The sequence below is a fragment of the Schistocerca serialis genome, chromosome 1 (genome assembly GCF_023864345.2).
Source record: "Schistocerca serialis cubense isolate TAMUIC-IGC-003099 chromosome 1, iqSchSeri2.2, whole genome shotgun sequence".
In the NCBI taxonomy this organism is placed as follows: Eukaryota; Metazoa; Arthropoda; class Insecta; order Orthoptera; family Acrididae; genus Schistocerca; species Schistocerca serialis.
In genome coordinates, this window is record NC_064638.1 from 704,686,097 (window position 1) to 704,705,850 (window position 19,754).

The 19,754-nt window shown below is 41.1% G+C and overlaps 1 protein-coding gene across 1 annotated transcript in view; it reads left to right on the top strand.

Moving 5' to 3' along the window:
- Positions 1–19,754, top strand: part of LOC126480955 (dnaJ homolog subfamily B member 12) — a 135,005-nt gene that overhangs the window by 59,487 nt on the left and 55,764 nt on the right. The window contains exons 4-6 of the mRNA XM_050104386.1: positions 622–767; positions 4,067–4,204; positions 13,274–13,398. Coding sequence (XP_049960343.1) covers positions 622–767; positions 4,067–4,204; positions 13,274–13,398 — 409 coding nt within the window. The remainder of the gene's footprint in view (positions 1–621; positions 768–4,066; positions 4,205–13,273; positions 13,399–19,754) is intronic.

Genomic DNA, 19,754 nt, shown 5'->3' on the forward strand with positions numbered 1-19,754 from the left:
TGTCGCCCATATGGGTGTCTGTCCAATGGTCAAATGACAGTACAGGGTTTTTGAAGCAGCTTTTGATGTATCTCGAAAGATATGTTTGCAGTCAGTGTGTATCTTCAATTTGTATTTATGATGATATATGGTCTCTGATTGTGAAAACCGTTAAAATCTGACTTCTCAGTGAACAATAGAGAAGTGTTTTGAAGATTACCAAGGGAAAGGGGGTGGGGTGAGGCAGGGGAGAGGATGACAAATAAATTGATGGGAAAGGTGGCTAGGACGTGTAGCTAAGGGAATAAATATTAGATAGGGGCGTGCAAATTCTTTGCTGGATTCCATGGCTAACTAATGAAAGCTGGGTGGACAACATTAGAAAAAATGGAGGAACTGCTGGGGTGTATATTGCTGAATGCATGGTAAGTCTAGATGAGGTTTGTATCCAGGTGTGCATGCAAAATGAGATATTATTATGCTGAATTACGAAAAAAAAGTTCATGACATTTAACAGGTATGTGGTACAGTGACTGCAGCTCTTTCATATGTGGTTGTGTTTAATCGTGTTATATTGTTTTCATACATTGTTTTTGTCAGTCGAGCTGAATATATTGTATAGTCATTTTCCTTTTTTTATAGGGTTAAAAAATGTAAAGATTATTACGAAATTTTGGGTGTGTCGAAGGATGCTACTGACAGTGAAATTAAAAAGGCATATAAGAAGCTAGCCTTGTTGCTTCATCCAGATAAAAATAAATGTCCTGGTGCCAATGAAGCTTTTAAAGGTTAGTACTTTTGGTAAAAACTTCAGTGCATTTGTAACTACAATGATTGCATCCCATTTATTGTTGTGTTTAGATGTAACAAACTTTCTTAATGTGAAATGGAGACAGTCGCCTCTCCCGCCTCCCCCCTCTCCCCCCCCCCCCCCCGCCTCCCCCTCTCCCCCCCGCCTCCCCCTCTCCCCCCGCCTCCCCCTCTCCCCCCCGCCTCCCCCTCTCCCCCCCGCCTCCCCCTCTCCCCCCCCGCCTCCCCCTCTCCCCCCCCGCCTCCCCCTCTCCCCCCCCCGCCTCCCCCTCTCCCCCCCCCCCGCCTCCCCCTCTCCCCCCCCCCCGCCTCCCCCTCTCCCCCCCCCGCCTCCCCCCCTCCCCCCCCCCGCCTCCCCCTCTCCCCCCCGCCTCCCCCTCTCCCCCCCCCCGCCTCCCCCTCTCCCTCCCCCCGCCTCCCCCCCCCCCACACTGTATGCAGTCCGGCGATAGTGGCCAGAAACAGTGGAGATATGATTCGCTGTTCAAGTTAATAAGCCATCATACTGTGTATTGGTGACAAGTCTGTTTTTCTCCTACAACTGACACTATAAGACTTAATGGAAATAAGGTTTGATTCTGCAAAAATCAGATATTTATAAATTTCCTTTATAGTGTTAGAGGGTTCGGGGACTTTTGGATTTCATTTTTGTGTAGCAGCTACAGAAGCTAATGTGTAAAAGCAGTTCTACTTTACCATGTCTGCTGAGTAAAAACATGACTGTGGTAATTAACAAATTTGTTACCAAATAATGTGGTAACAGTGATCACCGCTGCATATTGGAGATATTGCCATTTGCCCATAGAAAAGTAATACAGTAGAAGCCTGATATACTGTAGTCCAGCTTGAAAAAAATTGCATTACAGTCTGCATGTAGCCTTTCTGCATTATAATTAACTGCTGCAACCTCCAAGCTCTCTAAACAATAACTGAAACTCATGGATGTGATTAAACTAAAACTTTGGTTTGTTTTATCAACACATCAGGATTGTTGCTGTACAGAATCTTTGATTCCATGGTTAACATAATGATGCAGTAATGAATTGGCTATGCAGTGGTGCTTGGCAATAATCGAAATGAGCACAACCATCATGTGGATCATAAATTATTCATTCATTTTGTAGATTTCGGTGTGCTTTTAAAGATGCTACAGAAACAGAAACGATGTTGTGTGTATAATAAACTAACAATTATTGACCGTGTGAAGAATGGTGAAACTAAAACTAGTTTATCATAGGAGTGTGGTGTGCCACTTTCCTGTCAGTTATTAAAGCTTCTTCTGAAACATTTCACTTTGATTTACATGAGAATAAAGATTTTATAGCTTCCGACAAATAGTTTCCAAGATAGAAATGTTGCTATGGAATTTGCCAAATGACCATTGAAGGAGAAGCAAGGTCTTGCGTAAGTGAATTTGCTTCACAGTTTCCTGCAATTCTACACAAGGTAAAGGTAAATGAAAATTTAAGTGATTTAAAAGTGTATAATTATGATGAAAGGGCTTTTTATTATTGATTGCTTTCAGCCAGAACTCTTGACACAAAAAATCAGGAAATAAATTGGGTAGTCATAAATTGAAATCTCTTTGTGTGGGTAAAAGCAAAAGTCAGAGATGTTTCAACCATGTAAACCAGACATTACAATCCACTTAAAGGCATTCAGTGAATGCTTGGATGACAAGTGACATTTTCACCAATTGGTTCTGTCAGTGAGAAAGCACCTACGGTCACTTAAACTGAGAGAAGCAGCTCTACTCATCATTGACCACTGTCCAGTTCATTCACCTGCTGATGTGTTGCAATCTGAAGATGGACAAATAAAAACTTTGTTTTTGTTAAAAAATGTGATGGCATTAATTCAGCTGCTGGATCAGGCATCATAAAAGCATTTAAGGCTCATTGTTGCTGCGAACTGCTCATTTGAGTAGTAAATCTGAAGAGAGTTACATATTCAGCAGGCCTGGCATGGCAGAGCATTGATCCAACTGCTATTAGGAATTGCTGGAACAAGTGTTCCATTGAAGAAACTGCAACACACGGATACTGTAGTGGTGTAGATTCCAACAGCAGTGGCATCCAGTGTACGTGTGATGCCCAATATTGGTCTTTGCAACTTGAACAGCTGCGTAGTCATTGACAATGAAGAGCCAATTTTGGAGACCACAGATGACAGTGACATTACCGGTGCTGTTTGAAATACGAGTAGCGAAGCAGTTGAGAATGAGGATGATGAAGCTGAAGACGAAAGTATAGTTGATGATCCCTGTACACTTGAAATATTGGATGAAGTGATCATGTGGATGGAGTGACAAAGTGAACAAAACCAAACTGAGTTGTTGTACCTGATGAGCATAAAACAATACAGTTTAATGAAACTGCATGAAATGGCCCGACAAAGAAAACTAACTGCCATCTGTAAAGCAATAAAAGAATGACGTATTGTAACTTCCAGGCAATGTTGTAAATTGTTGTACTGTATTTGATAGAATGTACGTTGTATATGACATGAAACTCATGTTATTGTTTGATCGATGTTTGACTGAAATTTGTCTAATTGCTTTACACTATTTGGTAAGTTTCTGTAGTGTTTTGCTTCTAATGATCCTTAAATTCAAGTACAGTTTAGTACAGGTGTAATTTGTCATTACACAACTCTCTCAGATACCATGGGTACACTATAACACGGGAGTAAAGAAAGCATGTTCCTCGACAGTCACATTATATCGAGCGTGTACTGTGCTATCTGTTACATTTGTTTGGAAACAAGGCATATAGATGGTCATTGTTATTTAAGCGAGAATGTAGATGAATGATAGTGAATACTTTATTTTTCTCTCCTTTTATGTACTGTGTTTTTTAATGTTGACATTAATGTTATGAAAATATTTTCAAATTTTTAAAAGTTGTCATGCTTTTAAAACTTCCATTTTATGCTTTTTACTGTAGCTTCATTACAACAGTTGTTCCCCATCCTTCCCTCATTCTGACCACTAAGTTTCATTGGAAAGAGAATGAACTTCTGTTAAAAGTTTGATTTGTGTTTTTTTCCAAAATAAGAACAATCTAAATTGCAGTGTTTAATTGACTGAAGAATGAATCTTATCATTGAGCCAGTGTTGAATTTTGAGCTTCCTTCTTCTTGGTAATTTTGTGAGTACAACTGTTTGGAAAGGCAAATAATTAATAAGTGTGCTCCTGTTGAAGAGTATTTGACATTGTGTAGATTCCAATTTCTGTAAACAGATATAGTAAGCTAATTCCAAAAATTGACTTTATAGCTGTGGGAAATGCTGTAGCAATTCTAACAGACCCAGAGAAACGAAAACAGTATGATTTATATGGGTCAGAAGAAGAGAGGTTGCAACAGTCCAACAGGCATAGTCATCGTGAATACAATTACACAAGAGGATTTGAAGGTACAGTAGAAAAGTCTGTGATTGTTTCGTGAGTCAGTATGCATGTAATAAATTCCTCAAACCCATGGGGTCATGTACCTGGCTTTCGCCATGACTTGCAGCTGAATTTGTTGTAGAATTTCTTTTGTTCATCAGTATGTTAATGAAGTAATGTTTTGAGGTTCAGTTCTATGGGCCACTTAAGCAGGTTTTAAAAAATCTAGAGGTGGTAAATATAATAATTATAGCTAATGTAATAAGTAATTTAAAGGTCAGTTTTCACTTGGATGACTGTGTGGTTTTTGTAAACAGTTGGGATGCCAGTAAGTAGGTAATTTGATACCATTTTCATTCATATTTGATAGTAATATTTTTACGGGTGGGGAGGGGGGCATTGGAGGGGGGGGGGGGGAGAGAGAGAGAGAGAGAGAGAGAGAGAGAGAGAGAGAGAGAGAGAGAGAGAGTTGGTAGTGTGTTCACTATTTACTCTTTTGAGTCATTCATTAGCTCTACCAATAAAGCAAATGTCATTCGTTATTTGCTAGTCAGATTTGTAAATGTGTTTGTTCTACTGAAAATACCTAATAGACTAAAACATTTTCATTACTGACAACACTCATCATACACACAGTTGAAAATATCTACACTGTCTATGTCAACTCTTTCCTTGTGCAGATACCACCTATAACAAAATTAAAATAGCCTTACGAGTCCTGAATATGGATTTCTACTGATTCTTACAGCTCTTGTACAGGGCAGATTCTTTTCCGCTGATTCTTCTACACCTTCTCCAGATCACATTTTGGCCAAAAAGTTCCTGTTCCTGTTTCAGTTTTAGTGTAGAAAATTCAGGCCGCCTACCTCAATAGGCTTGTGAAGCCCATCCCCTTCACTCTGAGAATAGATACCAGTTCATTAAATGAAAAGTGGCATTGAAGAAACATCAGCTTGGCCTGGAGACAGTAGCTACAATATCAGATTGTATCCACTTATGTAAAAGTTTTGAAGTTCACTTAATTCTGCTTTGTTGCCTTGTAAAGAAATTTAAATGGCTGTCAAGTGTGCAATTAACTGCCGTAAGACTATTATCATTACAAGTTCATTACTACCCGCGGCTATCCATGATATACTTCATTAGACCCTTCAGTAGTCTTCTTTAAAAGAAGTGCTAGCTGTACGAGGTGCATTCATGTTCTAAGGCCTCCGATATTTTTTCTCCGTACTGGAAAGAGATAGAAACATGCGCATTGTTTTAAAATGAGGCCGCGTTCATTGCCAATACGTCCCAGAGATGGCAGCACCGTACGGCAGATGGAATTTTACCGCCAGCGGCAAGAATGAGAACTGTTTTAAATACTTTAAATGGCGACGTTTTCCTTACTTGAACAGCGTGCAATCATTCGTTTTCTGAATTTGCGTGGTGTGAAACCAATTGAAATTCATCGACAGTTGAAGGAGACATGTGGTGATGGAGTGACGGATGTGTCGAAAGTGGGTTCGTGGGTGCGACAGTTTAATGAAGGCAGAACATCGTGTGACAACAAACCGAAACAACCTCGGGCTCGCACAAGCCGGTCTGGCGACATGATCGAGAAAGTGGAGAGAATTGTTTTGGGGGATCGCCGAATGACTGTTGAACAGATCGCCTCCAGAGTTGGCATTTCTGTGGGTTCTGTGCACACAATCCTGCATGACGACCTGAAAATGCGAAAAGTGTCATCCAGGTGGGTGCCACGAATGCTGACGGACGACCACATGGCTGCCCGTGTGGCATGTTGCCAAGCAATGTTGACGCGCAACGACAGCATGAATGGGACTTTCTTTTCATCGGTTGTGACCTATGGATGAGACGTGGATGCCATTTTTCAATCCAGAAACAAAGCGCCAGTCAGCTCAATGGAAGCACACAGATTCACCGCCACCAAAAAAATTTCGGGTAACTGCCAGTGCTGAAAAAATGATGGTGTCCATGTTCTGGGACAGCGACGGCGTAATCCCTACCCATTGCGTTCCAAAGGGCACTACGGTAACAGATGCATCCTACGAAAATGTTTTGAAGAACAAATTCCTTCCTGCACTGCAACACAAACGTCCAGGAAGGGCTGCACGTGTGCTGTTTCAGCAAGACAACACACCCGCACATCGAGCTAACGTTACGCAACAGTTTCTTCGTGATAACAACTTTGAAGTGATTCCTCATGCTGCCTACTCACCTGGCCTGGCTCCTAGTGACTTTTGGCTTTTTCCAACAATGAAAGACACTCTCCGTGGCCGCACATTCACCAGCTGTAGCCTCAGCGATTTTCCAGTGGTCAAAACATACTCCTAAAGAAGCCTTCGCCAATTTGTGTGTTGTAGTTCCTCCTGCTCATTAAGAAGCCTACCAAGTGACTCAATTCACTGAACTGCAGCAGGAAGTCCCACTTTATTATCCATTTCATAGTGATTGACTCCCAGCTTTGAGTTCATATTCTGGTCACATTGCACTGTGAACATCGATATGTTATACCTTGCTGAAATCGTGGAAATGTCTCGTTCTTTAGTATATAACTATTACATCTTAGTTGAAATGGGGGTGACATACGCACTAATATTTCAGAGAAACCGAGCTTTTTCTAGCTTTTTTTTGGCGAGTGTCAACTTTAAGGGTGCATAAAAATCGGACTGTAATTAGGAGAAAAATTTTCTTTGCTTAGTTTAGCTATAACCTTGTCCTGTTAAATACAGATTTTTGTAATTTTCTGATAACTCATTTCATCATTATAATGTGAGAGAAGGCACTGGTGTCCAGCGTGAACTCTTAATGGTTACATCACTAATGAATACTCCTCATGTTTGTTAGTTAAGAATTTGTAAAGCATTTGTGTTAGTAGCTGCAATATATCCAAGGCTGTGGTGGAGTGTAGTTGTCACACCAGCGTGCCACCATTGTGTGGCCATAAGCACTTTTTTTGTCACTGAAGAATGGCAACTTCGTAGTCACATTCCAGTACAGTTTTGGTGTGTTCAAATTTCTTCTTCTTCTTCTTCAAGTAGAGGGAAGTAATATGGGAAAGTGCAAATAAATGTTTAGTATGCAAGCAGCTGACAATAAATGAACATTTGTATAACACATGTGGACAGTAAATGGGGAAGTTGATTAGCTCAAATAACTTTTGTAGTAAAGAATGATGACTGAAATAAAACCCACCTTAACCACTTTTGGCTGAGGTCTCGCTGCTGCTATTGCAGTCATCTACTTAGATCAGCAACAATTCTATTGCTATGGCAAGATTGTGGGTGTAATTGTTTTCAAGTTTGTGTACATGACACTCTGAATTTATTGAGACACATTGGGGAACACTTTCCATAGTGGAGCGACGCAACTGTAACATAATATTTATTTTAAAATTTTTGTTCTCCTTTGCTACCTTGTTCTTGACAAATGCGTAAATAAGTTCAATGGTGTTCAATTTGAAGTGCACTACAGGCAACCAGTGAAGTTTAATTTCCTTGTCCATTATTGCAAAATACTTTCCAAAAGGTATTCTTGGACCCTGAAGTGCAGTTGCGCGTGTTCCAGTAGGCCAGTTTTAATAAATTTCTCATATGATGTGGCATTAGATGGAAGCTCTACATTATTGTTTTTCATCCATTCAATAATGGACTCCATTCTCCATTTCTTAAATGGATTTCATGGTACTGGGTTGATCTTGTGGCACAACATGACATGGACTCGACTAATGTCTGAAGTAGTGCTGAAGGGAATTGACACCATGAATCCCGCAGCGCTGACCCTAAATCCATAAGAGAACTAGGGGTTGGAGATCTCTTATGAAGAGCATGTTGCCAGTCATCCCATATATGCTCAATAATGTTCATATCTGGGAGTTTGGTGGCCAGCAGAAGACTGTTCCTGGAGCCACTTCGTAGCAATGCTGGACATGTGGGATGTTGCATTGTCCTGTTGCAACTGCCCAAGTCCATTGAAATGCTCAAAGGACACGAATGGAAGCAGGAGAGAAAGCTTACGTACGTGTCACCTGTCAGTCACATCTTGACTAATCAGGGGTCCCATATCGCTCCCAACCGCGCATGCCTCACATCATGACACAGCCTCCACCAGCTTGAACAGCTCCCTGCTGATATGCAGGATCCATTGATTCATGAGGTTGTCTCCATACCCATACACGTTCATCAACTTGATACAATTTTAAATGAGACTCGTCCGACCAGGCACCATGTTTCCAGTCAACAACAGTCCAATGTCTGTGATGACGGGTCCAGGCGAGGTGTAAAGCTTTGTGTCGTGCAGTCGTCAAGGTTACATGAGTGGTCCTTAGGGTCCGAAAGCCCAGTCAATGATGTTTCATTAAATGTTTTGCATGCTGACACATGTTGATGGTTCAGCATTGAAATCCACAACAATTTGCGGAAGGGGGGCACTTCTGTCACATTGAACGTTTTTCTTCAATTGTCATTAGTCCCATACTTGAAGGATCTTTTTCTGCCTGCATTGATGTAAGTGATTTGTGTTTTACTGGAATCCTGATATTTACAGTTCACTTATGAAATGGTCGTACGGGGATATATCCATTTCATCGCTACCTTGGAGATGCTGTGTCCCATCGCTCGTGCTCCAACTATAACACCATGTTCAAGCTCACTTAAATCTTGGTAACCTGCTATTGTAGCAGCAGTAACTGATCTAACAACTGCTCCAAATACTTGTTGTCTTATATAGGTGTTGCTGATTGCAGTGCTATATTTTGCCTGTTTACATATCTCTGATGTGAATACACATGCCTATACCAGTTTCTTTGGCACTTCAGTGCAAAAGAATTGCAGATCTGTCTGGTAATTTTTTGAGAATGCTCCTAAAACACTCTTTGTAGTTTGTGGCATTCATTCCAGAATGATAATCTGCACCTCTTTTGTGTCCAATAAAACATAAGCCAGCGTTTTGCATGAACACAATTTTGTTCCCGATGTGGCACATTATAACGCTTTTTTCAGAACCAGACGTTGTTTTGAATTCCTCCTTTCCAGTCACTCGAATCTTTAACACTTCCTCTTTGATAATCGTATTCATTTTCTGATGCATAAGGCATACTTTGTTCCTGCCAGCCAAACTTCCTGGAATGATTTGCACCACGCAACTCTCATCATTGTAATAAACAGTCCATCCCGTGTTGCCCAAGTGTCTTATTTCCCACAAGAACTTTGCTCTTTTTTTCCTACTATTCAGTTATTTTCCATCAGCACAGGTCTTGCGTTGACCTTTTGCATCTGAAGCCCAGTTTTCAAATAGTTGTTTCACTCATATCAAGAAAGTCTTCCACTTCATTCTTCAATGCTTCCAACATGGCTGCTACTGTTGGAAATTGCTTTCCCACATCGAAGTCTTGGATTTTTCTTCTTGTGACTCCCTGTGTATACCCATCCAGTATAAACTTCTGTCGGCTGCCAGAACACACACTCTCTCTCTCTCTCTCTCTCTCTCTCTCTCTCTCTTTTTCTTTTGTGATACAAGATATGAAGTTCTTCTATAATCTCTCAAAATTTGCTTCACTGAACTTTCACTAATATTGAGACATTCAGAAGTTCTCTTTGCTGGCTGTAATATGGAAATGCTCGCGCCCTGTTCTTATTTGTCCTCGAAGGAACTGTGTGTTCTGATCACCATAGACTTAACACAACTCTGTAAATGATGCATGATGGCACACACATACAAGGCAATTAGTTACGTTACGTGCACTGTCTCACATAGATAGACAACAACAGATGGGAGCACAGTTGTGTCCAATCTGATGTGAAGATGGAATGTAAACACTGCAACAGTGAACAGTGAACAATGAAGTGGGAATACTGTTCAGAGGTCGGGCAACATAGCACATGTGAGCATGTGGCACAAAGAAACACAAAAGCCAATAAACTAAAAATGTAGATTTACATGCATAAAAATATAACAGCTGTGAAGGGCAACAGAGCTTGCATTTAAACATTATTTTGTTAATATGTATCACCATCAGGAAAATTGCAAAAATATACACCCACCACTATTAGGACAAAAAGACTAATCGGAAAGTGATGACAATTCATCTGGAAGTTTAATGTGGTGCATAGAAAATTATTCTCCTAATTGTGGTCTGTCTTCTGTGGCTCCTGTAATTTGACACTTGCCAAGAAAGGTTGAAAAAGCACCCTTTCTCTTAAATATTACCATGTATGCTGCCCCCTTTTCAACTAAAATGTAATATTCATACACCAAATAAAAGTAGTCATTTCCACGATTCCAGCAGGGTTTAACACATGCGGTGTGACCAGAATATGAGCTCAAAGTAAGGTTCAGTAATTATGAAATGGATAATAAGTGCAGGAAATGCTTAATTCTCATTGGCTGCTGATCTAAAATGGCCAATCAGAAAAGCTTCTGCTTCCAGATACCCACATTAATCCCTAACTTGTCCAATAGGATTACACGAATTGAATATGAAAGAACTTTCAGTGTATGGAACCAAATTCATATGAAAATAAAACAGTTCAAATTATCCCCAGAACTAAAATGATAATTCATTTGACTGCTAACTTACATTATGACTGCTTTTATACAAAAGCACACACATTGCCCTATGTCACACTACTCAAGATTGCAAAAGATTTTTCCTGCACCTAGTTTTCCATAGTTTTCAATAAAATAAAATGTCCACACTTCATGTATTCCATCCACACACTTCATCACTCTTTCCAAAACACTTACAAAACAAAACGTAATTAAATAATAATTTTGAAATAATTACTTACATGGCTGCGAAGTATTATAGTCAAAACAAAGAAAATTTTAGATGAGTAATTTCTATGAACAAACATTTTAGTTATAGTTTTAGATGATTATAAGAAAATACATTACAGTCCTTTACATTGTTTTGCAGTACAATAAAAGCTGTTAATGTATATCTTCAAAAGTATTGTACATATGAGGGTAAGTCAATTATTATCCACAAAGTGGTTATATATTTTATTGTAATCAAATAGAAAACCTATAAGAACGTCATTTTTCGACATAGTCTCCTTGCGTTTCAATGCGCTTAGCCATCATTGTACAAGCTTCCTGATGCCCTCGTAATAGAAGGTTCTCAGTTGAGCTGTTGAGCCAGGAATGCAGCACTTCTTTCACTGCTTTATCAGAGGCAAATCGATGGCCCCTTAAGGCCTGTTTGAGTGGACCAAACAAGTGATAGTCATAAGGGGACTATATGGAGGATGATCCAGTACTTCAAATTTGAGTTTCTGGAGTGTTTCAGCAGTGTGGGTAACAGTATGCGGACAGGCATTGTCACACAACAACACAACACCTTTTGACAGCAATCCTCGCCATTTGCTGTTTATTGTTGTGCCCCTTTCCCGATAATGTTCCAGTACTGGGCCTTGTGCATCCCAAAAACCCTAAGCATCAGTTTTGCTGCAGACAGTTGGGCCTTGAACTTTTTCTTGCACGGCGAGTTTGGATGTTTCCATTCCATACTCCGCCGTTTACTCTCTGGCTCGTAGTGATGGATCCATGCTTCGTCACCAGTAATGATCCTATCTAAGAAGTTGTCCACTTCGTTACCATAGTGATCCAAATGTTTTTTGCAGATGTCCAAGCGTGTTTGTGTATGCAACTGTGGGAGTTGTTTTGGGACTCATTTTGCACTAACTTTATGAAACCCAAGTCTGTTGTAGATGATTTCGTAGGCAGAACCATGACTGATTTGTAGATGATGTGCCACTTTGTCAATAGTTAATCGCCTGTCTAAGAGAATCATTTCATGGGAACGCTCGATGGTTTTTTCATTTGTGGCGGTAAATGGTTGCCCGGCTCCTTCATCATGCGTAACACTTGTGTGACCATTTCACAATTTTTCAATCCATTCATAGACACTCTGTTGTGGGAAAACACTGTTCCCGCACCGCACCGAAAGTCTTCGATGAATTTTGACCCCTGATATGCCTTCCAACCACAGGAAAAGGATCACTGAACGTTGCTCTTCTTTGGTGCAAATAGACAGCAGAGCAGCCACTATTAACACCAAGGCAGCAATAACAAAACTAACCTAGCAGCTTGAAAATTGCAAAGATTTAACAACGAATAAAAAAGTATGCATCATCAATGTAAAATGACAGTGCTACTGAAATAACAGAAATATAACTAAATTGCAGAAAATAATTGACTTACCCTTGTAATAACAACAGATTTTAACAGCACAGTTTTAGTAGCAACACAAGACTGTATGTGAAGTATGAGATAAATCGGAAAAAATTAGCAATGTTTCCTGTCAGATTCATAGTGTGTGAATAGATGTTTTGGTCAGATACCAGGCTCCTTCACTGCCCGTGTGCATGCACGCTAGAGTGGATGGGGTGGGGGAGAGGGAGAGAGAGAGAGAGAGAGAGAGAGAGAGAGAGAGAGAGAGGGAGAGAGAGAGAGAGAGTTTGGGTACTCACTGCAAGGAATGATAACTTGGAATAGTCTGCTGAGTCACATTCTGTCAATAAAATAAATTAGAAACAGTATTTCATGCATATCTTCATCAGCCATGTATTGTGGTTAGCCACATGTAAGATAAATCAGAGCATCTAGAAATAGATAGCATAAGCAAAGAAAACTTGCAGTTCGTTAACTAAACAACCTCTAGCCTTTAGCTCATACTTTCCCATCACTTCTTCCTATGCCACATCATCTGTCTAGTGCCCATTCCACCAACCAACAGTGATAGAAAACAAGTAGTAAAGAAAACTGTCTAAAAGATGGAAATAAACGAGACAGGCACAGGTAGTTGTGAAAAAAAGCCAAAGTTGCATCAAAGACACAAGGGGTTGGGTTAGTAGATGTTTTTTGTTTTTAACTCTTGATACTTAGAAAGTTGATTATGTTATGTGTAAGCTTTTTCATGGATGCCAACATTAACTATGTTATATGCAGTACAGTTGTATTTTGGGTGTATGTTAAATACTCTTCCATAATAAAAAATGAGGCAGTGAAATAATTAACACAGTGATGAATCGACACTTGATTTAGGAAACTACCGTTGCAGAGTTATATGTTATGTTTTTTGTTTATTTTTTTAGCTGATATCACTGCAGATGAACTTTTCAACATGTTTTTTGGCACTGGATTCCCTAGTCAGAATGTGTACATGAGGAGAGGTGGGAGATGGCAACGTGCCACAGAAGCCCAGACTCAAAACAGAGAGGTAAGATAATCATAATGTGTTATGAGTTTGTGAAGGATGTGCTTTTGTGACAGTGTAACATGCATGTTGCACTATGAGCATTTTACAGTGAGAAAATCTCATGGTTTGTTAAATTCTGAATGTCTCTTATGAATCTTTTTCCTTCATCCAAACAATGCTTAGCCAATCAGCATAATCTCTGCCAGTAGCTGTAACTCAGAACAAATTCCAAACTTGCAAAATCAATGTTACTAGAAAAAGACACACTTGTAAAAAATCGGATCTTATTGAGTGAGCAACATACAATAATGGAGTTAGTTCTCTGGTTTCGCATTATTTTGCAGATTTTGGGTCTTCTTAACTTAGTGTTGTTACATATACCCATCAATTTATGCAGAGAGGGCATTACATGCTCATTTACAATTGTGTAATACCATAAAATCATTACAAACAGAACTTGATAATACATACAAACTGAAGGAAAATAAGCTTTAGCATTACAGCATTAGCGATCCGTACTAACAGAACCACAGTTATAGCTCTGCCACGCAAGTTGAAACCCTCTATTTCCTTTTGTGTGGCATAATGATGATGTGACCTCAGCAGTACTTAAGCACAGACTGCTTGCGTGTCTTGTATATTACTTCTTTGTTCTTCTTAACTTCATGTTGAGTTAAAAAAAGCGATAAGTGCTTTGTAGTCAAAGACAAACTGCCTTGTCATTATTAATCTCTGTTCTAGAGTACTTCTGTAATCTATACATCTAAGCAGTTTTACACTCGCTCTGCCTGCTTTCCAAGTGACCTGAGGGATTTGCAATTACTGTGTCCATATTTCAAAATAATTTCCATTTACATGCTTTAACACTTCTGCAATTTTGAATTTCCTGAATTTTAAATGCTATGTCCAGGAGAAACTGTGCCATATAAGTAGCAAAACATGAATTTTATGGGAGAGACCAAAAACTGTTTGTAATGTGTTGAAAGTTTCACAGCAGTGCAATATTTGAAGCACTGAAATGCCGTTCTAGATCCTATGAAAGCATTCAACAAAGAAAACGATTTGCCTGAAGACCTAATTATGTCCAGTAAGCAATACACTTTTGACAAACACTATGTAACTAACATAATCTGTCGCAAATACTGAGACCATATTTCAAGCACACATTATGTTATAATACTCCTGACACTGTTTCTGTGGGTGGTCGTGTTGTTGTCATCGTCGACCCCCCCCCTCCCCCTCCAAGGAAAAAGTTGCGTACTAATTATCACTCATTCATGACAACAATTTGAGACAAAGGTGACACTGCTGAGACAGCAACCCCCAAGAAAAGATTTATTGCTAAGGGATGCTGTCACAATAACCATGAATGTTCTTACAGAGAACAGCTATAATTATAACTATCCTGTTTGCATTTCTTAATACCTTCAAAGAATTTATCTAGGCTGCCTTTGGATCTTTTACCATTCTTCATTGACTATGCGCTTGTAAAGAATCGCATCCAGATGGTTCTGTATCTTTTTCGTGTTCATGACAGTTGACTAATTTTGAGAGTTCTTCCAGGGCTAATTCAGTCACAGAGCCACAAACTTTATTGTGCATAGTTTGTGAAAAAGAGTAGGGGACGGACTTAATAAATACGTGACCTCTTTTTTCTTTTTTTTTTTTTTTCACTTCTTTAGACATCATGCCGTATTGGAGGAAGTGCAATTTCGCATTGTTTAAGATTGCACTCAGTCTAGTTGTGGACAGTGTCAGATTCCAATCTGAGTGGCCTGTCTTCAGACACTTGTGCACAATCACGTATTAACCTCTGGTTCCATCTGAGTGGGCTTTCTTCAAACACTTCTGCACAATCAGTTACTAATCTTGGAAGAGAATTTGCTAATATTACATTCCAGTTCTCATATATGCAGCTGTCAGAATAGAAAATGACATGCACCTCTATTGTTGTGGAAAGGGTATCCATAGTACATGAGATAAAACTTGTTGTAACCAATTAACGTAGTCTCATTGAAGCAGCCACCCAATGAATTACTCCTTAGATTGCACATTTATGAACAGCCAATTTTGTTTTACTACTAACTGCCTTTGCTTGTAATTGTGAAGCCAATTTTGTGGCCTGTAATTCCATTTTGTGGCATGAGCATAGCTTCCACTGGTTATCTTTATCATCTTCTTTTTGCAGTCTTACCTTCTTTTTCAATTCTGTGTGCTGCTTCCAGAAACCTTCAATCCAGTTCCCAAACCTGTAAATGCAACAAAAGATGCATTGCTGTTTGTTAGGTGCAGTAAGCTACATCTACATCTACATCTACATTGATACTCCGCAAGCCACCCAACGGTGTGTGGCGGAGGGCACTTTACGTGCCACTGTCATTACCTCCCTTTCCTGTTCCAGTCGCGTATGGTTCGCGGGAAGAACGACTGTCTGAAAGCCTCCGTGCGCGCTCTAATCTCTCTAATTTTACATTCGTGATCTCCTCGGGAAGTATAAGTAGGGGGAAGCAATATATTCGATACCTCATCCAGAAACGCACCCTCTCGAAACCTGGCGAGCAAGCTACACCGCGATGCAGAGCGCCTCTCTTGCAGAGTCTGCCACTTGAGTTTATTAAACATCTCCGTAACGCTATCACGGTTACCAAATAACCCAGTGACGAAACGCGCCGCTCTTCTTTGGATCTTCTCTATCTCCTCCGTCAAACCGACCTGGTACGGATCCCACACTGATGAGCAATACTCAAGTATAGGTCGAACGAGTGTTTTGTAAGCCACCTCCTTTGTTGATGGACTACATTTTCTAAGCACTCTCCCAATGAATCTCAACCTGGTACCCGCCTTACCAACAATTAGTTTTATATGATCATTCCACTTCAAATCGTTCCGTACGCATACTCCCAGATATTTTACAGAAGTAACTGCTACCAGTGTTTGTTCCGCTATCATATAATCATACAATAAAGGATCCTTCTTTCTATGTATTCGGAATACATTACATTTGTCTATGTTAAGGGTCAGTTGCCACTCCCTGCACCAAGTGCCTATCCGCTGCAGATCTTCCTGCATTTCGCTTCAATTTTCTAATGCTGCAACTTCTCTGTATACTACAGCATCATCCGCGAAAAGCCGCATGGAACTTCCGACACTATCTACTAAGTCATTTATATATATTGTGAAAAGCAATGGTCCCATAACACTCCCCTGTGGCACGCCAGAGGTTACTTTAACGTCTGTAGACGTCTCTCCATTGATAACAACATGCTGTGTTCTGTTTGCTAAAAATTCTTCAATCCTGGTCTGATATTCCGTAGGCTCTTACTTTGTTTATCAGGCGACAGTGCGGAACTGTATCGAACGCCTTCCGGAAGTCAAGAAAAATAGCATTTACCTGGGAGCCTGTATCTAATATTTTCTGGGTCTCATGAACAAATAAGGCGAGTTGGGTCTCACACGATCGCTGTTTCCGGAATCCATGTTGATTCCTACATAGTAGATTCTGGGTTTCCAGAAATGACATGATACGCGAGCAAAAAACATGTTCTAAAATTCTACAAGAGATCGACGTAAGAGATATAGGTCTATAGTTTTGCGCATCTGCTCGACGACCCTTCTTGAAGACTGGGACTATCTGTGCTCTTTTCCAATCATTTGGAACCCTCCGTTCCTCTAGAGACTTGCGGTACACGGCTGTTAGAAGGGGGGCAAGTTCTTTCGCGTACTCTGTGTAGAATCGAATTGGTATTCCGTCAGGTCCAGTGGACTTTCCTCTATTGAGTGATTCCAGTTGCTTTTCTATTCCTTGGACACTTATTTCGATGTCAGCCATTTTTTCGTTTGTGCGAGGATTTAGAGAAGGAACTGCAGTGCGGTCTTCCTCTGTGAAACAGCTTTGGAAAAAGGTGTTTAGTATTTCAGCTTTACGCGTGTCATCCTCTGTTTCAATGCCATCATCATCCCGTAGTGTCTGGATATGCTGTTTCGAGCCACTTACTGATTTAACGTAAGACCAGAACTTCCTAGGATTTTCTGTCAAGTCGGTACATAGAATTTTACTTTCGAATTCAATGAACGCTTCACGCATAGCCCCCCTTACGCTAACTTTGACATCGTTTAGCTTCTGTTTGTCTGAGAGGTTTTGGCTGCGTTTAAACTTGGAGTGGAGCTCTCTTTGCTTTCGCAGTAGTTTCCTAACTTTGTTGTTGTACCACGGTGGGTTTTTCCCGTCCCTCACAGTTTTACTCGGCACGTACCTGTCTAAAACGCATTTTACGATTGCCTTGAACTTTTTCCATAAACACTCAACATTGTCAGTGTCGGAACAGAAATTTTCGTTTTGATCTGTTAGGTAGTCTGAAATCTGCCTTCTATTACTCTTGCTAAACAGATAAACCTTCCTCCCTTTTTTTATATTCCTATTAACTTCCATATTCAGGGATGCTGCAACGGCCTTATGATCACTGATTCCCTGTTCTGTACATACAGATTCGAAAAGTTCGGGTCTGTTTGTTATCAGTAGGTCCAAAATGTTATCTCCACGAGTCGGTTCTCTGTTTAATTGCTCGAGGTAATTTTCGGATAGTGCACTCAGTATAATGTCACTCGATGCTCTGTCCCTACCACCCGTCCTAAACATCTGAGTGTCCCAGTCTATATCTGGTAAATTGAAATCTCCACCTAAGACTATAACATGCTGAGAAAATTTATGTGAAATGTATTCCAAATTTTCTCTCAGTTGTTCTGCCACTAATGCTGCTGAGTCGGGAGGTCGGTAAAAGGAGCCAATTATTAACCTAGTTCGGTTGTTTAGTGTAACCTCCACCCATAATAATTCACAGGAACTATCCACTTCTACTTCACTACAGGATAAACTACTACTAACAGCGATGAACACTCCACCACCGGTTGCATGCAATCTATCCTTTCTAAACACCGTCTGTACCTTTGTAAAAATTTCGGCAGAATTTATCTCTGGCTTAAGCCAGCTTTCTGTACCTATAACGATTTCAGCTTCGGTGCTTTCTATCAGCGCTTGAAGTTCCGGTACTTTACCAACGCAGCTTCGACAGTTGACAATTACAATACCGATTGCTGCTTGGTCCCCGCATGTCCTGACTTTGCCCCGCACCCGTTGAGGCTGTTGCCCTTTCTGTACTTGCCCAAGGCCATCTAACCTAAAAAACCGCCCAGCCCACGCCACACAACCCCTGCTACCCGTGTAGCCGCTTGTTGCGTGTAGTGGACTCCTGACCTATCCAGCGGAACCCGAAACCCCACCACCCTATGGCGCAAGTCGAGGAATCTGCAGCCCACACGGTCGCAGAACCGTCTCAGCCTCTGATTCAGTCCCTCCACTCGGCTCTGTACCAAAGGTCCGCAGTCAGTCCTGTCGACGATGCTGCAGATGGTGAGCTCTGCTTTCATCCCGCTAGCGAGACTGGCAGTCTTCACCAAATCAGATAGCCGCCGGAAGCCAGAGAGGATTTCCTCCGATCCATAGCGACACACATCATTGGTGCCGACATGAGCGACCACCTGCAGATGGGTGCACCCTGTACCCTTCATGGCATCCGGAAGGACCCTTTCCACATCTGGAATGACTCCCCCGGGTATGCACACGGAGTGCACATAGGTTTTCTTCCCCTCTCTTGCTGCCATTTCCCTAAGGGGCCCCATTACGCGCCTGACGTTGGAGCTCCCAACTACCAGTAAGCCCACCCTCTGCGACTGCCCGGATCTTGCAGACTGAGGGGCAACCTCTGGAACAGGACAAGCAGCCATGTCAGGCCGAAGATCAGTATCAGCCTGAGACAGAGCCTGAAACCGGTTCGTCAGACAAACTGGAGAGGCTTTCCGTTCAGCCCTCCGGAATGTCTTTCGCCCCCTGCCACACCTTGAAACGACCTCCCACTCTACCACAGGTGAGGGATCAGCCTCAATGCGGGCAGTATCCCGGGCAACCACAGTCGTAGTCCGATCAGGGGATGTGTGGGACGAGCTGGCCGTCCCCGACAAACCCCCATCCCGACCCCCACAGTGATGCCCATTGGCAACAGCCTCAAGCTGTGTGACCGAAGCCAACACTGCCTGAAGCTGGGAGCGAAGGGATGCCAACTCAGCCTGCATCCGAACACAGCAGTTGCAGTCCCTATCCATGCTAAAAACTGTTTTGCTAAGAACGTCTGAACTAATCTACAGAGAGCGCAAACAAATCGACAACATTTAAACGGTTATTAAAATACAAGATTGCCTAGTAAATGCAGTAATGCTGCTACTTGCGCACTGCTGACACTGCTCGGCGGCGGAAGGAGACTAAGCGAAATTACACTATTCAGGTACTAAAACACGATGCTACACTCTCAAATACTATAATACGC